We start from the raw sequence: 20579 nt of genomic DNA, 5'->3' as shown, positions 1-20579 counted from the left end.
TACAGGGGTTTCAGAAAGAGTGATGTGCTTTTGCAGGATTTCTGAGGGGAATTCTCTTGTGCTTGACTGCTTTAATTTCCTTTAAAAGGATGGTGAAGGCAATAAATGCCACTACTCTGAGAGAATGCCATTTGTTAAAGACTTTTTTCTGAAGTATTAATATGGCAACTGAAGAACAAGTTTTTCTGTATATCTTTCCAATTGTATAAGACAAAAGAGCAATCCATGTATTTTCCCTAGTACAGCAGAGTAGGCAAGCAAGCTAGTACTGAGTAGCTGCCTGTAAAGCTCTTTGGCATTTCTGGGGCATGTGATCCAGGTAACTGAAGGGTCAGAGATTTGTGCAAGATGAATTACATTGTACAAGATAATGAAAGTTCAGCCTGCCTTAAATCCACTTGTTGTGGTCCATACTTATATGAAATAAGCCTATGTCAGGGAGATGTGATTTAAAGAAAATTACTTGCATTGATGAATCTTGCTGGGTTGATCTTATTCCCACTGCTTTGCTCCTGTTATGGAGAAAACTCTGTTTATACTGATTTTAGAACTTTAGCCCAAGTTATATCTATACAAAGAATTACACATTTATGACTTGCTTCATCTGCCAGCAAGATACAGCTGTACTTCAAATGTGGAAAATGAATAGCAGACCATTTACTTCACCTTCTGAAGAACTGCCTTATGCTAAAGAGCAATCCCCACTTCTCCTTCTAGCACCGGGCACTGAAATAACAGCTTGGTTCGTGGATGCCTCATTCCTGTTGCTCTTTCCTCAGCCTGGTGTTCCTCTAAGGTTTCTGAGAAATGGAAAATAAGTCCTCCAATATGTTTTTTAATTTAAAGTGATTTTTTTTCCTAATACCACCGCCCTCCCCCCCAAAAAAAAAAAGTACCTCTAATTATTAGTATTATGCCTAAAAACAAGTATATTATTTTTCTTGCTGTATGTTATTTTGAAGACTTAAAAAAAAAAAAAATCGTTTTTTTTTTTTTTTTCCTCCTTTAGTAGTGAAATGGGCAAGAGGAAAGAGTGGAACAAATTTTGCAGCCTCAAAGTTATTTAATAAAACTTGCAAAATGATTTGGCTTAGAATTTTCAGGGAGAAATAAAATTAATGCTTTTCAAAAGTACCACCAAGCCCCACTTAAAAAAAAAAAAAAAAAAAAAAAAAAAAAAAAAAAGAGAAAAAAAAAAAAAAAAACCTCAGTAAACATGTGTTCTCTGCTTTTCAGCTTGAATCCCAGCATGTGTAGCGGTTTGCATATGATCAGGCCAGGAAGAGCACTTTGTGGTCTGAACGCATTTTCCATCAAGGCTCTCCTGGGCATTTTTAGACCCATCCTTGTCTGCAGTGCTTTTGTTCCTCAAAATACTTACTTTTCCAACTTAGTTGGCTGAACGAAGAATTTGAACTGAGATTGAAGCAGAAAAAATCATGAGATAGTGGGAGGATGAGGATAGCTTTTTTTGCCTGCCCTGCAATGTTCGAATCTGGGTGTTTAAGACATCTACTTTTCCTTGCAGCTCCTGTTAATAAAGTGGGAATGCAACGCTTTGCTCCACTCTGTGGTTGGGAAATGCATCATCACATCATGATGGGCTGTGGTCAGACCACAGGGCAGAGTGGAGAGCTGTTGGTTTTTAAGAATTGCAAATGCAGTGCAATCAACTTTTTATTTCTCTAAGCTGATTTCTCATCTCAAATGAGTAGAGGTGCTGCCAACTAACTGTATGAGAGTTGTATGAATGAGCACCAAACATCATCTTCATGCAGTTCATTATTTTAGCTTTGGCAAAGATGGCATTGGGTGTCTTGTTGTATTTTTTTGTGTGTATGTGTGTATTTTTACTTATTTATTGTGAGCTTTTGTTTCCCTTTCACACAAGAGAATGAAATTGTTCATCTGTAAGCAGTCCTGGGTTTGAAGACGTGCATCAGAAACGCTGGAGAGTAGATTTTATTTTTGTTGTTCTAGTGTGGAACTGGGGTTAGTTTAGGGTGAAGAGTTACATTTCTGGTTCACATTGACCAAGAAGCTCTTCAGGCAAGTGCTACACAAACATCATTCCTTCTCTTCTTTAATGCAATCCAATATAACAACACTGTGTTACATAATGCTCGTATTTAATGTATCAGAAGATATTCATTTCTCTTGCACACCAAGACAACTACCTGAAAAATCAAGGGAGAGCTACTTTGTTATGGACATCAGCAGGTACCTCCTAAACCAGTAAGGTAGGGGATAATAAGGATAAGAAGACAGAAATGTGAAAGAAAATTATAGCAAAATGAAAGGGAGATAAAGATGGGGTGGAGAAGGTAAAACATTGCCATGAAAAAAATATTTTTCTGAGCCTTTGTATCTAACACTTGGCAAACCTTGGAGCCGCCCTGGTATTTCCTTATCTGTTGTCATCGGGTAGAGCTGGCCAAATTTTTTTTTCTGTGGGAATGTTTTCCTGACACAGCTTTTAATTGCTGCAGGGAAATGGCAAGTAAATGAAATTTTCACTTTGCTATAGGATGCTTTTAATTTTATTTTATTTTTTCAGATAAAATGCAAACAATCTTCATTGTTTCATGTAGGATTTAGCTATGATTTCCTTCGCTAAATTACTTAAACTCAAATTATGTCATGTTTTCAGATTTAAAAAAAAAAAAATTAAAAAAATTGATGTTTTAAATTTATGTTATTTTAACAGATCTTTTAAAGCAGCTCTAATTCTCAAATTCTTTGGAATAGCTCCTTTGTGCTGAAAGTTCTGAGTGCATTTGCTTTTTCTTGCTGTCAATTCTTTGTTTTTTAATATAGCCTTAACATAGCTCTATGCTTCTGGTTTTCCTGTATTTCACTTTTTTTTTAATAAGTTTTTTTGCTTATTCAATTTCTGTTCTGGAAATCAATTAGTGGGGATTACTTAGTAATATTAGTGGTACCTTGTGTGGTATGAGAGAATGAATACACACAAACCTTTCTGTTTTGTATGGAAAATGTGAAAGGACAAATGCATAGAACAAGTTGCATAAAATCTATGTTGGTTTTGGTAAGAAAGCAAAAAACAAAACCCACCACAAAACACAAAAAAATCGCCAAAAATGAAGTCTTAAAGCTCGATGGGATTGCTGGTAGTGCAGCAACTAACAGTATCCAAAATCTCTTATAAGAAATAGCCTCATAATAAGTGTTGGTTGAGAGCCAACTAATGAGTTAATGATCATCTAAGCTGCTCTGCTTGCTGGTCTAATGTTTCTTTTTGTAGTGACGAGAGGGTTGGCATACTGAGGGAGAGTTGTACTGAGGGATGTGGAATGTTGCTCTTTCTCTGGAAGATTTGATGTAGTGTTCCTGACAAGTGCTAGGGCCCGTCATAGCTAATGCAGCTGTGGGCTCTGCCTCAAAGCCTGCTTCCATTGCACCACCTTTTCCTCATGGCTAAGCTGTCTTGTGAATTGTATTCCTCTTTGAACTGTCAATTCAGTGGTAGAAGGTGAGTGTGTGAGCAGCACTTTTACAAGGAGTAAAGTTGCATAAGCGCTTAATGTGCTCTGCTTGCAAGCTGGTTAGACTGATGTTGCTTTTCATAAGGTAAAGCACAAGATGATGCATGTTTTTTTTCAGGGAATAAAAAAATTATAATTCCAATGTGCAAACAGAAGGGCAGAGGTGTAATCTTCCATTTTCTAGAAATTTTCCCCTCTTTTTTTCCCCCCTCCTTTTTTCCCCCCTCCTTTTTTCCCCCCTCCTTTTTTCCCCCCTCCTTTTTTCCCCCCTCCTTTTTTCCCCCCTCCTTTTTTCCCCCCTCCTTTTTTCCCCCCTCCTTTTCTCTCCCCCCTCCTTTTTTCCCCCCTCCTTTTTTCCCCCCTCCTTTTTTCCCCCCTCCTTTTTTTCCCCATCTCTCCTCCAGGTACTTCAGCCTTATGTGTATCTTGAAACTTGTCTGCTCTGGAAAATGATATCATTAAATACTGAAGAGCATTTTAATGCATAATGGTATTTGATGGCATTGTTTGCAATAACATCTCCAGACTTCACAAAGGCTTAAACTGAGTGAGGACTTCTCCATGACTGTTACCAAGTAGGTAACTGGGATGCACCTTAAGTATCTAATTTTGTTCTGACAAGTCAAATTACATGGGAGGGGAAACTTTTTTCTTTGATCAGTGGTCCAGCTCTAGTGCTCAAACAAGTTTCCTGAACATAAAAATTTATACTAGTCTATGAAAATATCTTTTCACCTGGGAGGTGACACAGGGATGGTATTTCAAATAGATAGCCATGTCAAACAACTTTTTTTTTTTACCTAAGGAATTGAAGTTATATTTTGTCAACAGTGTAAAAATGGGCAATTGGAAATTAGCTTGTACATCTCCAATGTAAAATTCAGATTCTACAGTTATCATTACTTCAAATTCCTGAGCAGACATTACTTCAAATCTGGGAGAATCATGGACAATAGAGCCTGTGGGATGAAAATTCTGATATAAAAAAAAGTTTTTTTTAAAAAAAAGTAAATTTATGAAGCATTTTAGAAACCTGATCACTATGCTTAAGAATTTAAAGAAGCTCTTATATTTTACCATAAAAATCTTTTGAAACGTTACATTTCAAAGTGCTTCACCTCAAGCAAGCAGAGTATGGGCAGTGTGAAATAAACCAGGAAAATCAGCACGGGGATAGAATTTTAACTCTCATAGACTGTACAGCTAAACAAAACATGTTTGGATTAAGCTCAAAAAACATAAAACTACAAATAAATGTCAGGAATAATACAGGAATTGACAAGTATGTTCAAAAATCATTTTTGTTCTGCTTCTGCTGTCTTGTGGGAAAGAGAAATATGGCTTGTATGAAAATGCCCTTGTTAGACAATTAAGAAAAGAGATCTGTATACTAGAAAGGAAGTATGGCTATTAATAGTTGGAGATGATATTGTTCTGTAGTTTTTCAGTGCCTGATAGTGGGAGTATGTAATCACTGCAGTGGTTTACTGATGTTTTGTGCCCTTTTTCTTGAAAACATATGGCATGTTTCAGCCTTAGCTATGAATTTCCTTTAATTGTTTTTTGTTGTTGCTTAAACACTTTGAAATTTAGGGTGTGGGGAAAGGGGAGGTTGATGAAAACTCTTTGTGACGTTTTTAGTAGTTGCTTAAAACTTCTATTGGGCAGAATTAAACCCATGTGCTCTATTAAATTGACAGTGTTCTGGGAGGTGATGACAGAATGAAATATATAGAGAGGATGTAAATGGAGAGAAATTGTATAGCGAGGACCCCAAAGCACACACCCTGAGAAATGATGGTTCAGCTGCTAGGCTTGGTCTCTGGTCAAGGGATAGCATGTTCTGTGAATATAGGTTCATTACTGTGAATTGGAAGTAGTGTTTGGGAAATGTTTTAAATAAGATCATCTGTTTCAGACGGACACTTTTAATGAGTTACTGGGAAGAGATGTCATAGAGTGCCTTAGGTTGGAGGGGAAATTAAAGATAATCTTTTAAATTAAATTGAAGTTCCAGCCTGCATGCCATCTGCCACCCACTAGATCAGGCTGCCCAGGGCCCATCCAAACTGGCCTTGAGACCCTACAGGGATGGCACATCCACAGCTTCTCTAGACAACCTATTCCAGTACATCACCGCTGCAGTAAATTTTTTTTCCCATAACATTTAGCCTAAATCTCCCCTCTTCTAACCTGAAACTGCTACCCTTTCTCTTATTGCTATCAGATATTTTACGAAGTCTGTCTCCCTTGTGCTTGTAACTTCCATTTAAGTACTCAAAACCTACAATGAGGTCTCCCCAGAGTCTTCTGTTCTTCAGGCTGAAAAAGCCCAGCTGCTTCAGCCTTTCTTCATAGGAGAGGTACTCCAGCCCCCTGATTGTCTTTATGACCCTCCTCTGGATCTGTTCCAACAACTCCATATCTTTCATGTGCTGGGGGTCCTGGGCCTGGATGCAGTACACCAGATAGGGCTTTACAAGGGCAGAATAGAGGGGGGAAATCACAGAATGCTAATTAATTAAATATTTTTGTGAAATAGCTGTAAAATAATAGGACTGGCTTTAAGAATCTTCTAATGTGGAAATTTTTAATCCTTTCTCCAGCTCTAAACTAAAGCTCCAAAAAGTATGATTTTTTTTTCCCCCATCTTGCCAGCATTTAACAAAATACGCTTGCCAAATAAACTGCAAAGAATTCTACTTTTCAACTTAAACTTAATCAGCTGTAGTCTGTGCTTTACTGTCTGTTTACTGTCGGATGCATGCTATTTTTATTTCCTCAAATATCTGGTGACTCTTTGTGTTCCTTTACAGACGTTCCTTCCTAAATAAAAAAAAAAAAAAAAAATTCAACCATGTAGAAAAGGTACACACCTTAAATTATACTGGTGACATTTAAAATCTGATTTCTTCCGCCTTTGCCAAGGAAATGAAGATTTGAGACTTGCAGCAGACTGTTTTGGTGTGTGTGTGTGTGTGTGTTGTGTGTGTGTGTGTGTGTGAAATATATATAGGGCAGACACTGTAGCTGGCATGTCAGATATTTATTGATGTGTGGTGTTTGAAATTCCCAGCAATTTCCAAAGAAACTAGATGTTAATTGCAGCAGTGATACTTGTTCTTTGTGGTATAGCTGGAGTTATATAGCTATGCTACTCACCTTTCTGTTTAGTATGCAATCCTCATACCACATCTTTCAACACTTGTCTGAACACCTCTGTGCCCATGCTGAATCACTTTCCTCCAGTGATGTATGTAAAAGAATAAATACCATGCCAACACCTAATTTGTGGAGTTGCTGCTGCAACTGAGGTGGCCAAGCTTTCTTTCTGTGGGGCATGAAAGCAAGGAGGGAAAGGAGGAAGCTGGGTGCTGGTCAGGAATTAGGATGGGCTGCAAAGCAGATCATCTCCAAATCTGGGAGAGCTGCTTTACTCCCTGGGATAAACTCTGTCAGGGCAGCAGCATTCAAAAAAAAAAAAGGTGGTGGGATGCGACTATTCTCAGGAAACAAAAGATGTTTGTCAGTGGCTGCTGAAGAAGTCAAAGTTAGAGAGCTTCCAAATTCTTGTTTAAGAAGAAACAGGTACCAAATCATAGTTGAAAATTGAAGAATATGTGAATTGAGGATCTGAGAGATATTCTGTTTCAAGTCCTCTGGACAAGTGAAGCTCTGGATTTAATCTATATAAAATGATTAGCCTGTGTGAGCAAAACCAGACAAAAATGCGTTAAAGAAAATGGGGGGTGAGGGGGGGGGGGGGGAGGAGGAAAGAGTGGGGGTAGCAAAAAGCAAAAGCAAGCTTTGCCAAAACTTTTAATGTTCCAAGAACAAGAGTTCTTATTTTATTACTCATTAGGCTTCAGGGGAGTTTCACCTTTAAGTGGATTACTGTCATTCCAACTCTATCTGGTGGGGTAACTTGGCATTGGAGTACTTGACAAACTAAGTGTGTAAAGTCTGTTGTTTTTTATGAGCAGTTCAGGGTGAAAAGCACATCACTTGATTTTTTTTTTTTTTTTTTTTTACTGACTTTGGCTCAGATATCTGTAAGTGGTGGGAAAGCTAAGGCTTTTCTAAACAAGGATGCTATTCTGTAACACAGCATTTTGATTCCGTACTTGCTTTACAGTCAGCATGCCTGTGAGTGAGTGAATTCAGTTCCCTTTGTAATCATCCAAAGTGGAGTTAAAGCTGAGAGCTGCACAGAATGCTCTTGACTGAAAGTCCTGTAGGCTCAGGTTGTCTGAGTGCTGTACTTTTGCCCCTTTTCTCTGTGGTTTGCCTTATTTGGTAACAGTGACATCCCTGAAACACACCTGTAATTTACAACTTGTTAATTGCTCTTATCGCTAAAGTATTCATTTAGGTTATATATTGTTGCTGGATTACCTTAGTGAAGTTTACACAGCAGCACAATCGAGAAGTGGGGTAGGCCTGAAAGGGATTTCAAATGTGAAGAAAATTGGTCCCTTTCTACATCAATTACCTTGAACACCAGAAATATGAAAGTCCCACTTAAAACAACAACAACAAAAAACAAAACAAAAAACAATGTTGTTGTTGTTGTTGCTGTGTGTCCTAATGCCATTACTACTGTTGAAAATAACCCATGGCACTCAGTGCATCAAGAGAATGGAGGCAATGAGGTTAACTGGGTAGGTCTTCTGCTGGTCATTAACTGCAGTGTTGGGGATTGCTAGTGGCTGGAAATGTCACAGCTGGGAATGAGGATCTGGGAATAGATGGGCCATCTTGTCTGAAATCAAAATGGTTCTTATCTAAGGCTGTTTCTAAGGCTGTTTCAGAAGTTGATTTCCATAATGGTTCAACTCTAGTGAGACCAATTGCAATGTCAGTAGGTGAGTGAAGTGCACAGTAAAGAGGAATGTTACTCTTCAAGGCTCTTATTTAAAATTATTGATACTTGGAGCAGGCAGCTCACACAGAAAGAGTTTGTACCTTCTATCTGTAATCTTGCACAGAACACGTTGTGGAGAAGACTTGCCTGTCAAGGATTATAAAATCATTCACAATTTATTATTCTACATGGTATGGAAAAACAGTGAAGGGTGCACACAGGGGACTGGTAAAGCAATTAGCACAATTTCTGATCTTTGGCCAATGTAGTGCTCCATGAATGTTGCTGTAGGTGGGATGATTTATAGAACAGAAGCCCTGAGGTCATTCTAAGTTAAATTATGCTTGCAGGACTCTTAATTATTTTTATTCTTAATTTTTGAACTAAAAAGGGGGGAAAAAAGTAGTTCAATTATTATACCCACTCCTTCTATTTCCAGTTCAAGATTGAACCCATTGGCAGTCTTCTAATGAAATAACAAGAGCTGTAAGTGCATAGGTAGTTGCATTTTATGGATGGGACAAATGTGAAGCAGTCTGTCGTGCAAGGCCAAGTAGTAATTGCAGTTCCTGGCTCCCAGGTCTGTGGTCAGACCATAAGATTCAACACTGTTCTTGACTCCACCCCCCTCTCCTTCCCCCTCCTCCCCCCGCAACTATAAGTGTTAAGAATCAAAATGTACCTCTGAGGAAGAGCAGGTCACCCAACTCGTCAAACAAGATCCTTTTGCAGGTTTCTTCCCTTACCACGCCTTTGAACATAAACAAGGTGTAGCTCTTCTGTGATGCTGTTGCAAAACACAGCTCTAAATATTGTATTTAACTGATTTGACCTAGCTTTAGTGGCTAGTACAGTGCTGTGTATATGAGAAATACTTAATGCCTTAAAAACAAAAAGAGATCCCTTTTTTTGTCTTGAAATGCACCCTTTCTTGGGGGAATGCAGATGTCAAGAAGCTTTGTCATGAAGACATGGAGTTATCTTGAAACATTACGCTAAATGTCTTCATAAGTACAATACTAAGAAATGCCTGTTAAATGTGGGTTATTAACATGTTTTCCTGAATTCAGTGGCTAAAAGAAATGCATCACTCTTCCTAAAATGTCACTTTTGTTGCTAGGCACTGTTGGTGCTGAGTGTTTGTTTTTAGGGAGAGGATGAGGGGGAAGCCTGGAAATTGAAAATAGATCCTGGCACCAAGTAGCAGTTTGGGTGATGTTATAGCACTTTGGAGCAAATCCATTCCATGGTCCTGGGAGCACAGGGTGCCAGTATGAAGTTCTGTTCCCTTCCTTCACATTCTGCAAGGGGTAGGGTGGTGGGTGGGATAAAAGTAAAATCTAGACATTGCAGCAACAACAATACAAACTTGAATGGCAGAAGAATAGCTTTAACTGAGATGGGGGCCATTTTGCATAAGAGTAGGTGATTATATGGAGAACTGTCTATGCTTATTAGCCTACGCAGCCAGAAAAAAAAACAGAAAAACACCACGTTAATTAATTAAATTGTTTTTCTCCCAGGTGCCAACTGAATTTGTAGATTTGAATTGAAAGATGTGCCATAACTTGTACGGTTTCAAGATCTCACCGTGTTTAAGTGCAGAGTTTCAGAGAAACAGTTAACTAGGAAAAAGGCAGGCTTACCATTCAACATGGCTGCACCTTAAAGAAAGCAAATGTATTTACATGCTTGTTTAAATTAATATTCCTGCCTCACCCAGATAATCATGATGAGGGATTTATTTTTTAATGAAATTGGAACTCATATGCACGATGAATTCAGTGTGATCATGTGTTGCGTGTGTGTAGTCAAAATAAGATGATGGTTGCACATCCTTATATGGAAACCTCTAAATCCCTTTCGTGCTCTCTAATTTTTACGTTATAGAGATTTTTTTTTAATTATTTTTTATATTTTACTTACACTTTCACATTTCAGTTTTGTCTACAGGAGGTTTTTTTTTTTTTAAGCATTTTTGCATCTATAATTTTCTCTTCCTGTTGCTTATGCTATTTTTTCTTCTATTTTAGGAGAAGCAACCATAGCACCATTGCTACTTGTGGTTCTCTCCATATTTTTAATTACTTTATCAAATTAACATTATTTTTTAAAGGAAAAGCATGCAAGTTCATGTATTTTCCCACACAGAGACTGCCTTCTTTGCAGTCTGGAGGACAGCAATGGGATTGACAGTAGGACACCATGGCAGTCCTGCCTTTCCAACCATATCCACCTGCTGCAGCTACCATGATCTGGCCCAGTCCCATCCCCTTTGTTGAGGAGCAGAAGCAGTGCTAAGGTCAAGCGATGACTGATTGGGAAGTACTACTATGGAAAAGATCCATCTCTTTCCTCTTCTCCTGTCTCTGACTTTGCAGGAGAGAGGAATGCAGCCATGCTTGGGATGTTGAAGGGGAGGGCACAGGCCATGGTCTTACTGTTTCTGTGTGAAAATGAGGTATGGAAAGACAAAGGCTGTTCCTTGCATTGGCATGCTACCCTGTCTTGTTTTCAGTATTGGTTAGAGGGGAATGCCTTAGCAGCAGGCCTAGGGGAACGCACTGTGATTCCCTGTGGGGACCAGAAAGGCAGGTGCATGCCTGAAAGGGTGTGGTATCAGTTGTCATTCCCTCTAACTGCAATATTTAAGTGCCAACTGCTTGACCTGCTTCCCACTGCAGGCTCAGCCTCTTATGTTACAACTTTCACAGAGGGTTTGGGTGTGGTTTGCTTTGAAGTTTGTGGCAAAAATGAAATGTTGGATGGTAAAAGCTATACCTAGTCAGCGTTCAGCAGTGTGCTTTTAATGTAAGTCTGTACAGCTTGTGGGAAACTGAAGTTGTGCTCGGAGCATCTAAAATGCTCTACTGTTTTCTCATACACATAGACTAGGGAAAAGCATATAGCCTCTCCTCTCTGCATCCTTTCAGCCTCCCAGGAAAAATTTACGAATAGTACAAATGCAACAAAAATGGACTGCACTTGAATTTTGTGGTTAACACTTCAGGCTTCATTTTTGTTATGATTTTTTAAAAATGTAATGGCATTATTCTAATTCCAGTTCTAGATGCTTACGGATGTGCATTGATCAGACTCTATATTGAAAACATCTAGTTGATTTTTGTCACTGTTATCACCATTAGTTCAGATTCTTTTAATGGTCAGAAGCCTGTGTGTATGTAATCTGTTTGACTGTGTATCCTCGTATCACAGACTTTGGGGATGGCCAGTTCTTTTCCCTTTGCTGTTACTCCCCTTGCTGGCTTAGAAGGTAACAGTATCACCTCTCACAATTCATACAGCCCAGGGACTCTAGGCTGGTCAGTCTCACCTCTGTGTCTGACAAGGTCACGGAGAGCAGATCCTCCTGGAAACTTTTTGAAGGCATGTGGAGAACAGAGAAGTTTATTGGTAATAGCTCACATCACTTTACTGAAGGCAAATCTTGCCTGATGAATTTGGTTGCCTGCTGCAGCAGGGATACAAGTCTTGGTGAATAAGGGAAGAGAGCAGCAGGCATCTGCCTGGACTTGTGCAAATCATGTGATGCAGTTCTGCATGACATCCTTGTCTCTAAATTGGAGAGAGATGGGTTTGAAGGGTGCACCACTCATTGATAAGTAACTGGTTGAGTAGTTGCGCTCAATGATTTGTGACCAAAAGCTTGATGTCCAGGTAAAGACCACTGATGAGTGATGTTTCTTAGGTGTCAGTGTTGGGACCAGTGTTATTTAACAACACTGTCAGTGACATGAGCAGTGCGATTGAGTGTGCCCTCAGCAAGTTTGCAGATGACGTCAATCTGAGTGGTGCAGTCAACATGCTGGAGGGAAGATATGCAATCCAGATCAGCCTTAACAGACTTGAGAGTGGGTATATGTGAATTTCACGTAGTTCAATAAGGCCAGGTGTAAGGTGTCCTGCACATAGGTCAGGGCAATCTCAAGCACAAATACAGGCTGGGTGGAGAATGGATTCAGCACAGTCCTGCAGATAAGGATTTAGGGGGTTGTTGGCTGATGGAAAAACCCAATGTGAGGCAGATGTATGTGTTCAACTCAGAAAGCCAACTGTATCCCAGGCTGCATCAAAAGAGGTGTGGCCAGCAGGGACAAGGAGTTGATTGTCCCCCTCTACTTCATTCTCATGAAGCCTCACCTGGAGCGCTGCATTCAGCTCTGGGTCCCCAAACATAAAAAGTACATGGACTTGTTGGAGCAGGTCCAGAGGAGGGCCATGAAGATGATTAGAGTGCCTCTACTCTGAAGCGAGGCTGATTGTTATTCAGTCTTAAGAAGAGATGGCTCTGAAGAGGAAGTTCCAGTACCTAACGGAGGCCTACAGGGAAGATGGGGAGGGATTCCTTATCTCAGGGATTACAGTGATAAGACAAAGAGTAATGACTAAACTAGAGGATTAGTAATCATCATTTATCCCATCAATTAAGGATAAAGAGGAAATTCTTCCCTATAAGAGTGGTGAGGCACTGACACAAGTTGCCCAGAGAAGTTGTGGATGTCCCATCCCTGCAGGAAATGGTCATGGCCAGGTTGGATGAGGCTTTGAGCAATCTGATCTAGTGAAAGGTGTCTCTGCCTACAGCAGCAGGGTTGGGGCTAGATGAACTCTAGAACTCCTTCCAACCAAAACCATAGTATGATTCTTTTGGCATAACCAAACCACAGTCTCTGCTTATTATTTAGGTTCCTTGTCTTTTTTCTCAACATATGACATCTTTCTGTGCAATTCTGTTGATTTGAATCTTTCTTAAAATTAGACACTCAGCCATGGCTTATGAAGATTGAGAGCATCTTGTTTGCAGAAGGCATATAGGAACACATGTATTAAACTTGTTTTTCTCAAACACATTGCTTGTGCGCCTTGCGGTCACAAGGAAATAGATCTGTCCTTTTCCAGATGTTTGAGGTCTGAGTTCTTTTTTCTTTTTCGTGTAGTATGATGAGATTAAGATTCCAGTACAGCATTTGAAATGAAAAGGGTATCAACCATTAGTCTTACAAAAGTATAGTTGTATTTCATGACTTGGTAAAAGGAATAGCATGGTGGTTACTATATTTGAGCACTTTAATCACTGAACAATGTTCCTGTTCACATTTCTAATGATGAATCTAATTGCAAGCTTGACAGCTTGTCATTTTTTTCTGCTTATTTCTCTGGTACTATTTAAAATTCATTTTCAGGTTTTTTATTCTGTAAGACTTTAAAATGGCTGCCAGCTATTTTGGGATTTGTATCTTCAGTGATTTTCTGTGGTGATTAGAAATGATTGAGAGACCTTTACAAGTACAGTATTCATAAGAGCTAATTTGTTAAAGCTACACGATTTTATGTCAATATCCAAACTTGTGTTATAACATTCTGGATGATCTTGCTGCTTCGATGTGAATCCCAGACGCCAGCTTTAGGGAAAGCTCGGAGTTACCTAGACCAGTGACAAGCATCATCAAACTACTTGCTTGGGAACTGGGGAGAGGAAGATTTTAAGCTATTCCATTCTATATGCCAGTGAGTGCCATGCCTAGCTGAGTTTTGTGTCACATTTTTATTTCCCCTTTTTTTTGACCTGTTTCTGAAGGGCATGCACTGTAGTTGCCATATGTGTTGTTTATCAGGAGGTTGATGTCTTAGTTCAGTTGTTACAACACCTCAAATTCTCTCATATGCCAACAATTTTGTTGTTGTACAGCTGAGCCACCAGCGATGAGCAAGTACTCATGTTTTCATTACGCTCGGGGTGTGGGCAGCATCAGTTTTTCTAAGTCTCTGACTCTTCTTCCTTGTTTATGTGCACAGCTCAGGCATTCTCTGCAGTTCAGCTGATGATCTATTCATTAGATTACTGTGACTTTTGGCAACTGGTGAATCCATCAGAGCACACTGCCTTGGAACTTGCAGTACGATTGTAAACTGTGGCCTCTCCTATACAAAAGGAAACTGCCTTTAAGTTTTGAGTCTTGGTAGTAAGGTGATACTTTCAATAAAAAATGCCATTTCTAAGCTTGTGTTACTTGAATGTGCAAGGAGGATGGGAAGGAAAAGTGTACACTGACAAAAAGCTCTAGCTTGGCTGCTTGTGCAAGCAGCCTTTTGAATGCTGCAGGAGCTGGTGCAGAGGTGAGGCTACCTGTCCTTTATTGTTCCTGGCTGCTCATGCAGCACCATATCATGTCCCACATTGCCACTGCCATGGCATTTCTCTCCTCCCCTTCAATCCCCAGTAGAACAGTCCCCACTACAGCACACTGTGTGTCAAACCTTGTGGCATTAACACTGACGATTTGAGAGACAGCTGAGATCTTATGGATGTGGTAACACAGAGCCGCAGCCTGCACAAGGACTACCTTGTTCAAATATTTTCCTTGATTAATATCATGTTTACAGACTGATAAGAAATAAGGGGAATCCTGGGGACCTTCAAAACAGAAGGTTGAGGGGATTCTTGGATTTACTTTTTTTCTTTAAGTATTTGTTTTACTTCTTGATGCATTTGAAGCAACTGTTACTTTTTTGTGGACTTCTTTTTAGTGAGTTATGCTCAGTAATTGTGTAATTAAAAAAAAAAAAAGGTTGGGAATTAAAGTGTATTAAACTGCTGAAATGTAGCTTTTTCATACTGTGAAACTCTGATATAAGTATCTTGACTTTACAAACCTACAGCATAACATGGCTGTGTGCAGTTTATGAGCTAAGTAACTGCGTACCTTTTCCTGTGGCTTTCAACCAAACTGAGAAGTGCACAAGAGGGCAAATTCTTTTGTTGTTGATAGCATTCCACGTTAACGAGAAGGAATTTCTTGCCTATTGCCTATTGTTTATGGAGTGGAAAGAGATCACAAGTTGTATAATCTCTCACTATATTGTTTCTTCCCCCCCCTTTTAAACTTGCCCTTGCCTGACTGTTGATCTGTAGCAGGTGCAGCAGGTGGGTGCTGCAATACACCACTGCACCTATGTTTTGTTATACGTTGGTGTTATGGAGAGGTGGGGGGAGTGGTAGGGGGGGGAGGGGGGAAGAGGAAGGGGAGGACCAACAAGGAGAGCAATCCCCACAACTGGGGAAGCAGCAGGGCTGAATACAGTTTGGTTTCTGTCTCTCAGGAGCTTGCTCAGCAACCAAACCCAGATTCCAGGTGCAGTATTCCATAATTGGTCTGTAATCATAGAAACAGCGTGTTCCTCCTCTTCCTCTCCTGCCAAGAGTTTCTGGGTGGTGAATGTCAGTAGCTGGGGTTATTTTTAAAGGCAAGAGGTGAGGCTTGTCGTGCAAAGCTAGAAAGAGGGCGTTTGTTTGCTGAACAGAGCTGACATCAGAGCGGAGATTGCTGCCTACTGGCTAGCTGCTGCTTTATGCCAGGTAATCTTTAACGTATCAGTCAGTCACCAACATCACTGGCTGCATGTGTATATGAGAAACGACCTGTATTTATGATCTAGAAGATTTGCTTTTTTTATTTTTATTTCCATGAGCTGGACTTTGACATTTAGAGGCTCGCACTAATCATCTTGCAAAACCTGCTTAGTGCCTAGCGCGTTTAATTCAGCAACTGCTTTCTACTTCTCTCCACAGGATAATATAAATGTTTTTCTGAAAGCTTGTGAAAATATTGGATTGAAAGAGGCTCAACTTTTTCATCCAGGAGACCTTCAGGATTTGTCCAATCGAGTTACAGTCAAGTGAGTTTTGTGGTTTTGTTTTTTCCCCTCCCTTCTCCCTCTCTCCCTCTAAGCTTAGCTGAATATGTTTCTCAGACTTTTTTTTTTAAATGTTTGCCAATGGAAAGTTCTTCTTTTCATCTGGTAAGAACAGTTCTGAATACTGTGGTGAAGGTTTATGTGTTCTTGAAACTAGTCAATAATTTAATTTCAGAAACTAATTATTATTAAACCTCACATAAGCAAAGTAATTGTTAATGAATATTTACAACATTTTATATATGAAATGAAATCTGCTTAGGTTATTTTAAGCTTACAGTAAAATTAACTGCTAAATGATACAACAAGCATCACTTTTCTTTATGTTTTGAGATTATTGATGTGAAATCTGAAAGGCTGAGGTGGTTTTTCTGATGCTTGTCTGAATTGCAGTGGAGCTTGAGCATGGTATTCCCAAAGGACTGCTATTTCCTCTGCTCCAAATGTTAACGAGGTATATATCACTGAGTGTTGCACCTTCTCTCAAAATATGTGAGAAATGAAACCAAGGACAGAATTGCACAGAGTAATTGTCTTGTTTACAGATGAGGAAGTTTCTTCTGTGAAATAGAAGTAATTTGGTTCTAAGATGTAATTACTGGATTCTCTAATTTCAGGACTACTGTGTCTCCTAATATGAGTTTTATTGCTTGTTTCTGAGAGATTAATGTGGAACTTTCATATGTAGGCACTTAACAGGTTACCAAAAGATGTCTTAATGGGGCTTCTTGCTTTGTTACAGTATTAGCTTCTTTTGTTGTGTTGGTACAAAGGATGAATTTATTGTTAAATCTCCAAACAGGAAGAGGTTTTTTTGTGGACTGTTCTGAAAACCTGTCAAGTGAAATGTTAAGAACTGATTCATGTCTTAATGTATTGGCTTTATTAACGAGGAACAAGTAGTAATCCTTTTGTACATACCAGGAAAAAAGTAAGGTGAAATGACATCTACTTGTTTTAATTAAAGAGAAATCTCTTGTATAGGTGGACTGGATGGTACTGTGTTGCCATATTTATTTGGTTTCAGAATGAAAGTTCGTACCATTTTGATGTTTGGTACTTGAGATGGAAATGCTTTTTTTTTTTTTTTTTTCTTCTCCTTTCCCCCCCGTCTTTGACTCATATCTGAAAAATAATTTCTTGCTAATGTGTTGGGGATTTGGCACCCCTCCATAATGCTTGTATCTTCTATGCTGGCTCATATGTCATGTTGTAAGCTGGAGGCTTGGTAAGCTCTGCCAAAGCTTTCATTATCCACAAAAACCCTTGCTAAAGTTATTTTGGTTGAGGTTTGCTCTAAGGGTATAGATGAGCTGGTTGGGTGCTGTCAGGAGCTTGTCCTCAGTGGTGTAAATGGCAGACTGAAACCCAGGGGAAGTCAGGAAGTAGAGTTAGCAAACTGTTGTGCAAACTGTGTCGTCCAGCCTGTCCCTACGTTAACCACAGTGCCCAAGTGAGGTCAGCCATGAAATTACTCTAGTTGGGTCTGTAACTGTGGAGTTTTTTGTTTTGTTTTGTTTTTTTGGATCTTTGCAGTGCTACCAGTTCTGCTTCCAGGAGCAAAGAGTAAGGCTGGAATGTGAATTTGTCATAAGGCAATTGGGATGTTACATCATACCTGCTTGGCAATAGATTAATTAGTGTTTTTCAAAAAATCAGATTTGATTGCTTCTTATGGAAAACAATGCAGGGAGTCTGGGCTAGAGTCAAGAAAGCTGGCAGCAGTATAGACATGCTCTTTAATTTGTTTCAATGTAAGTTTGACTTTCCACACATTATGTATCATATAACAGCTCCACAGTATGTTTAAAGGGCTTACAGAGTAATTTAAAACTTCTGTATCTGACCGCATCGTAAAATCTTAACTGAGCTATGATAACAGGTTTTGATATATTTAGGAGTTTGGAGAGGGATAGGAGGGAAGTTTTGTTCCAAGAAATGAAGGAAATAAGTTATACCAAGATAACTCTCTATTGAAAAGTCAATTGTACATTATTTGATCATCCAGATGGCAAGCAAGTCTTTAAAAGGTTTTCAGAGAAAGTTGTGTGTGTCAGGAGAGAAATGCTGTCTGATCAAGAAATTTCGGATCTAATTTTTTAATGTAATAGAAATAAGTAATGTCAGACATTCAAGCAGAATAAGCTATTTCAAAATTTCGAGGATGCCAGTCATCAGAAAAGGAATACTGTTTCATGCACAGCTTTTCTGTTGTCCTCTGTTAACCTTGGTTTCAGCATTGAAAGTAAATCACTCTTGTCATGAAGTAAAAATTTTTATTTAAAAAAAAAAAAATAAAGTTGGTATATGTGAAAAGGCGTATGAAAAATTACATTACATTTTTGGCTATCTGGCATTCCTAAGCAAATTTCTTTTGCCATCATCGCCTGAAGCTAATTGCCCTCATTTTGAATTAGCTGTGATAGGTTATACAGGATAATATTAAAGTGTGCCTGAAGCAGCAGGTATTTTTACATCTCGGTAGTATTCCAGTTTTCTATGGTTGCACCACTGTTAGTGTGTGCATTTTATCTACCCGAAGTAGATTAGACAAACTGTTGCTTGAACAGTTAGCTTTTGAGGCTGGGATTGCTGTGAACAGTACATAGTATTCTGGTAGGCTACTACTGTGTACTACCAGATAGAAAATATATAGCTCCTGTTGTATGTGAAGAGTTTGTAAGGAGGGAGTACCATTGAAAGAGTGGGTTCCCCCTTTAAGACTAAGGAGGACACCGGAGTTGTCTTAATATGTCATAGTAAAGCCAGTGGATGACTCTGACTGGGAAGCTGTGTTTCTATGAGCCATGGTTGCCCAGTGTGAATTTGTCTCATTGCTATTTGACCCTCATAATAGCTCTGATACTGGACATCTGCAGTGGGAACGCTTCCAGTCTAATGATGCATTATGTGCAGAAGCATTTCCTCCTAACACTTACTTTTGGGGCCTCTTGTGTTGTGGGCTCTTGTTGTTTGGCACCTTACCAAGCCTTTGTTGTGTTCCACCTGGCTAGACTTTTTTTCCCAGAAGGAAGAATTATCTTCTACTTTGTTTATTTTCGCCTCGTACCCTGTTTCTGAGGTGCTTTCTCCTTTTCACTCTGATACCACCGTATCTTTGTGTCATCAATTATAATTATGATAATTTTGAGCCGTTAAGAGATACCAAGCTCTTGTTTGTTTGTAGTGAGTTTTTTTTGAGTCATAGGAGCATAAGGTAAGACCCGCTGTTACCTGTGGCTTGCCAAAAGCTATGCTAACAAATAATATTCCTATATGGTAATGAAGTTGCCACTTTCAATTGTACTTTGTTTTATATATATTTTTTAATGGTGTCTGAGATGATGTATAGGCACAACATAAAACTCTTCTCTGTAATTACTACTTATATCTAGGACAAGAATCCTCTTACATTTCCAGTATGTTAGAGACTCTGAGTTCCAAGTGATTATGTGATTATCCTTTTTGCAAAGAAACAGCAGCTTAAAATTTTATTGTTCAGAAGTTTGTGTGAAGAGAGATGGTAAAAATTACTGGCTGCTGTTCAAAGGATTGCAAGCTTTATGCTTTGCAAGATCAGTGATGAGATTAGTTGTTGTGATGTGGAAAAATATACCAGCATGGATGGCATCTCTTCTGCCAATGAACATGAGAGTATAGATTAATGTCTGATATTTATCTTCTGGTATTTCTGTAAATCTGCAGAAGTTATTGCGCAGTGGTGAAGTACAGCAATGTGTCATGTTTTCCAATAAAAATCATCCAGATGGACTTATTTCTCACAGTCATATGTACATCTTCTCAGTTATTTGCATAAGTGCATGTGACCATCCTAAATTCTCAGTATATTTTTAAAATTTCTTAAAATCATTTCCAATTAGAAATATTATTTTAAAACACAGCAGATTTATTTTTTTTTTAGTAATGGAAGGCTTTTTTTGATGCTTTTTTTCAATTCTTCTACAGTAGGAATGTCATACGAGCCTAGGGACTTACAGTTGACAGCACAGTTACTGTTTAAAAATGCTAAGCACTTCCTTACCCAGCTCTTTAAAAGTGACACACCCAGTTGTTCCCAGCTGTGGATGGGTTCTTAGCAAAATAAAGCCAAGAAATGAGAATTTCCCTAGGCAGATAGAAAACTTTGGTTCTGATTGAATTTGATATCCCAATGATCAGTTTTAAAGGAGACAGCCTGAACAGTTGGAACAAAAGCCGAACTAAAATTAATCTTTTTTTTTTTTTCCCCTAAGCAAATTAACAACTCTATCTGAAAAGAGTAAAAGAATTACTTTGTTTCATGGAATACTAATTATAAATACAAACTATTGTGGGATAGTATACGAAAATATTAAATGCACTAAGCCAAATTTTGGGAAAAAGAATTTACTGTATTAATCTTAAATTGCAAGCTTTGCTTAAAACTACCACAAGCTCCTACCTCCTAATGTTAATTTTATTACTTTAATTTCGTTCTTCAATAAATATCAAAA

The 20579-nt window shown here is 38.8% G+C and overlaps 1 protein-coding gene across 16 annotated transcripts in view; it reads left to right on the top strand.

Moving 5' to 3' along the window:
- Window positions 1-20579, top strand: part of LMO7 (LIM domain 7) — a 131583-nt gene that overhangs the window by 43687 nt on the left and 67317 nt on the right. For all 16 annotated transcript variants that reach the window (XM_085215724.1, XM_085215719.1, XM_085215727.1 and 13 more), the window contains exon 4: window positions 15962-16068. In XM_085215724.1, the coding sequence (XP_085071850.1) occupies window positions 15962-16068 (107 nt within the window). The remainder of the gene's footprint in view (window positions 1-15961; window positions 16069-20579) is intronic.

Source organism: Meleagris gallopavo, chromosome 1, assembly GCF_905368555.1.
Source record: "Meleagris gallopavo chromosome 1, MGAL_WU_HG_1.1, whole genome shotgun sequence".
NCBI classification, from domain to species: Eukaryota; Metazoa; Chordata; class Aves; order Galliformes; family Phasianidae; genus Meleagris; species Meleagris gallopavo.
Note: the sequence above shows the minus strand (reverse complement) of the source record. Positions and strands in the feature narration are given on the sequence as shown.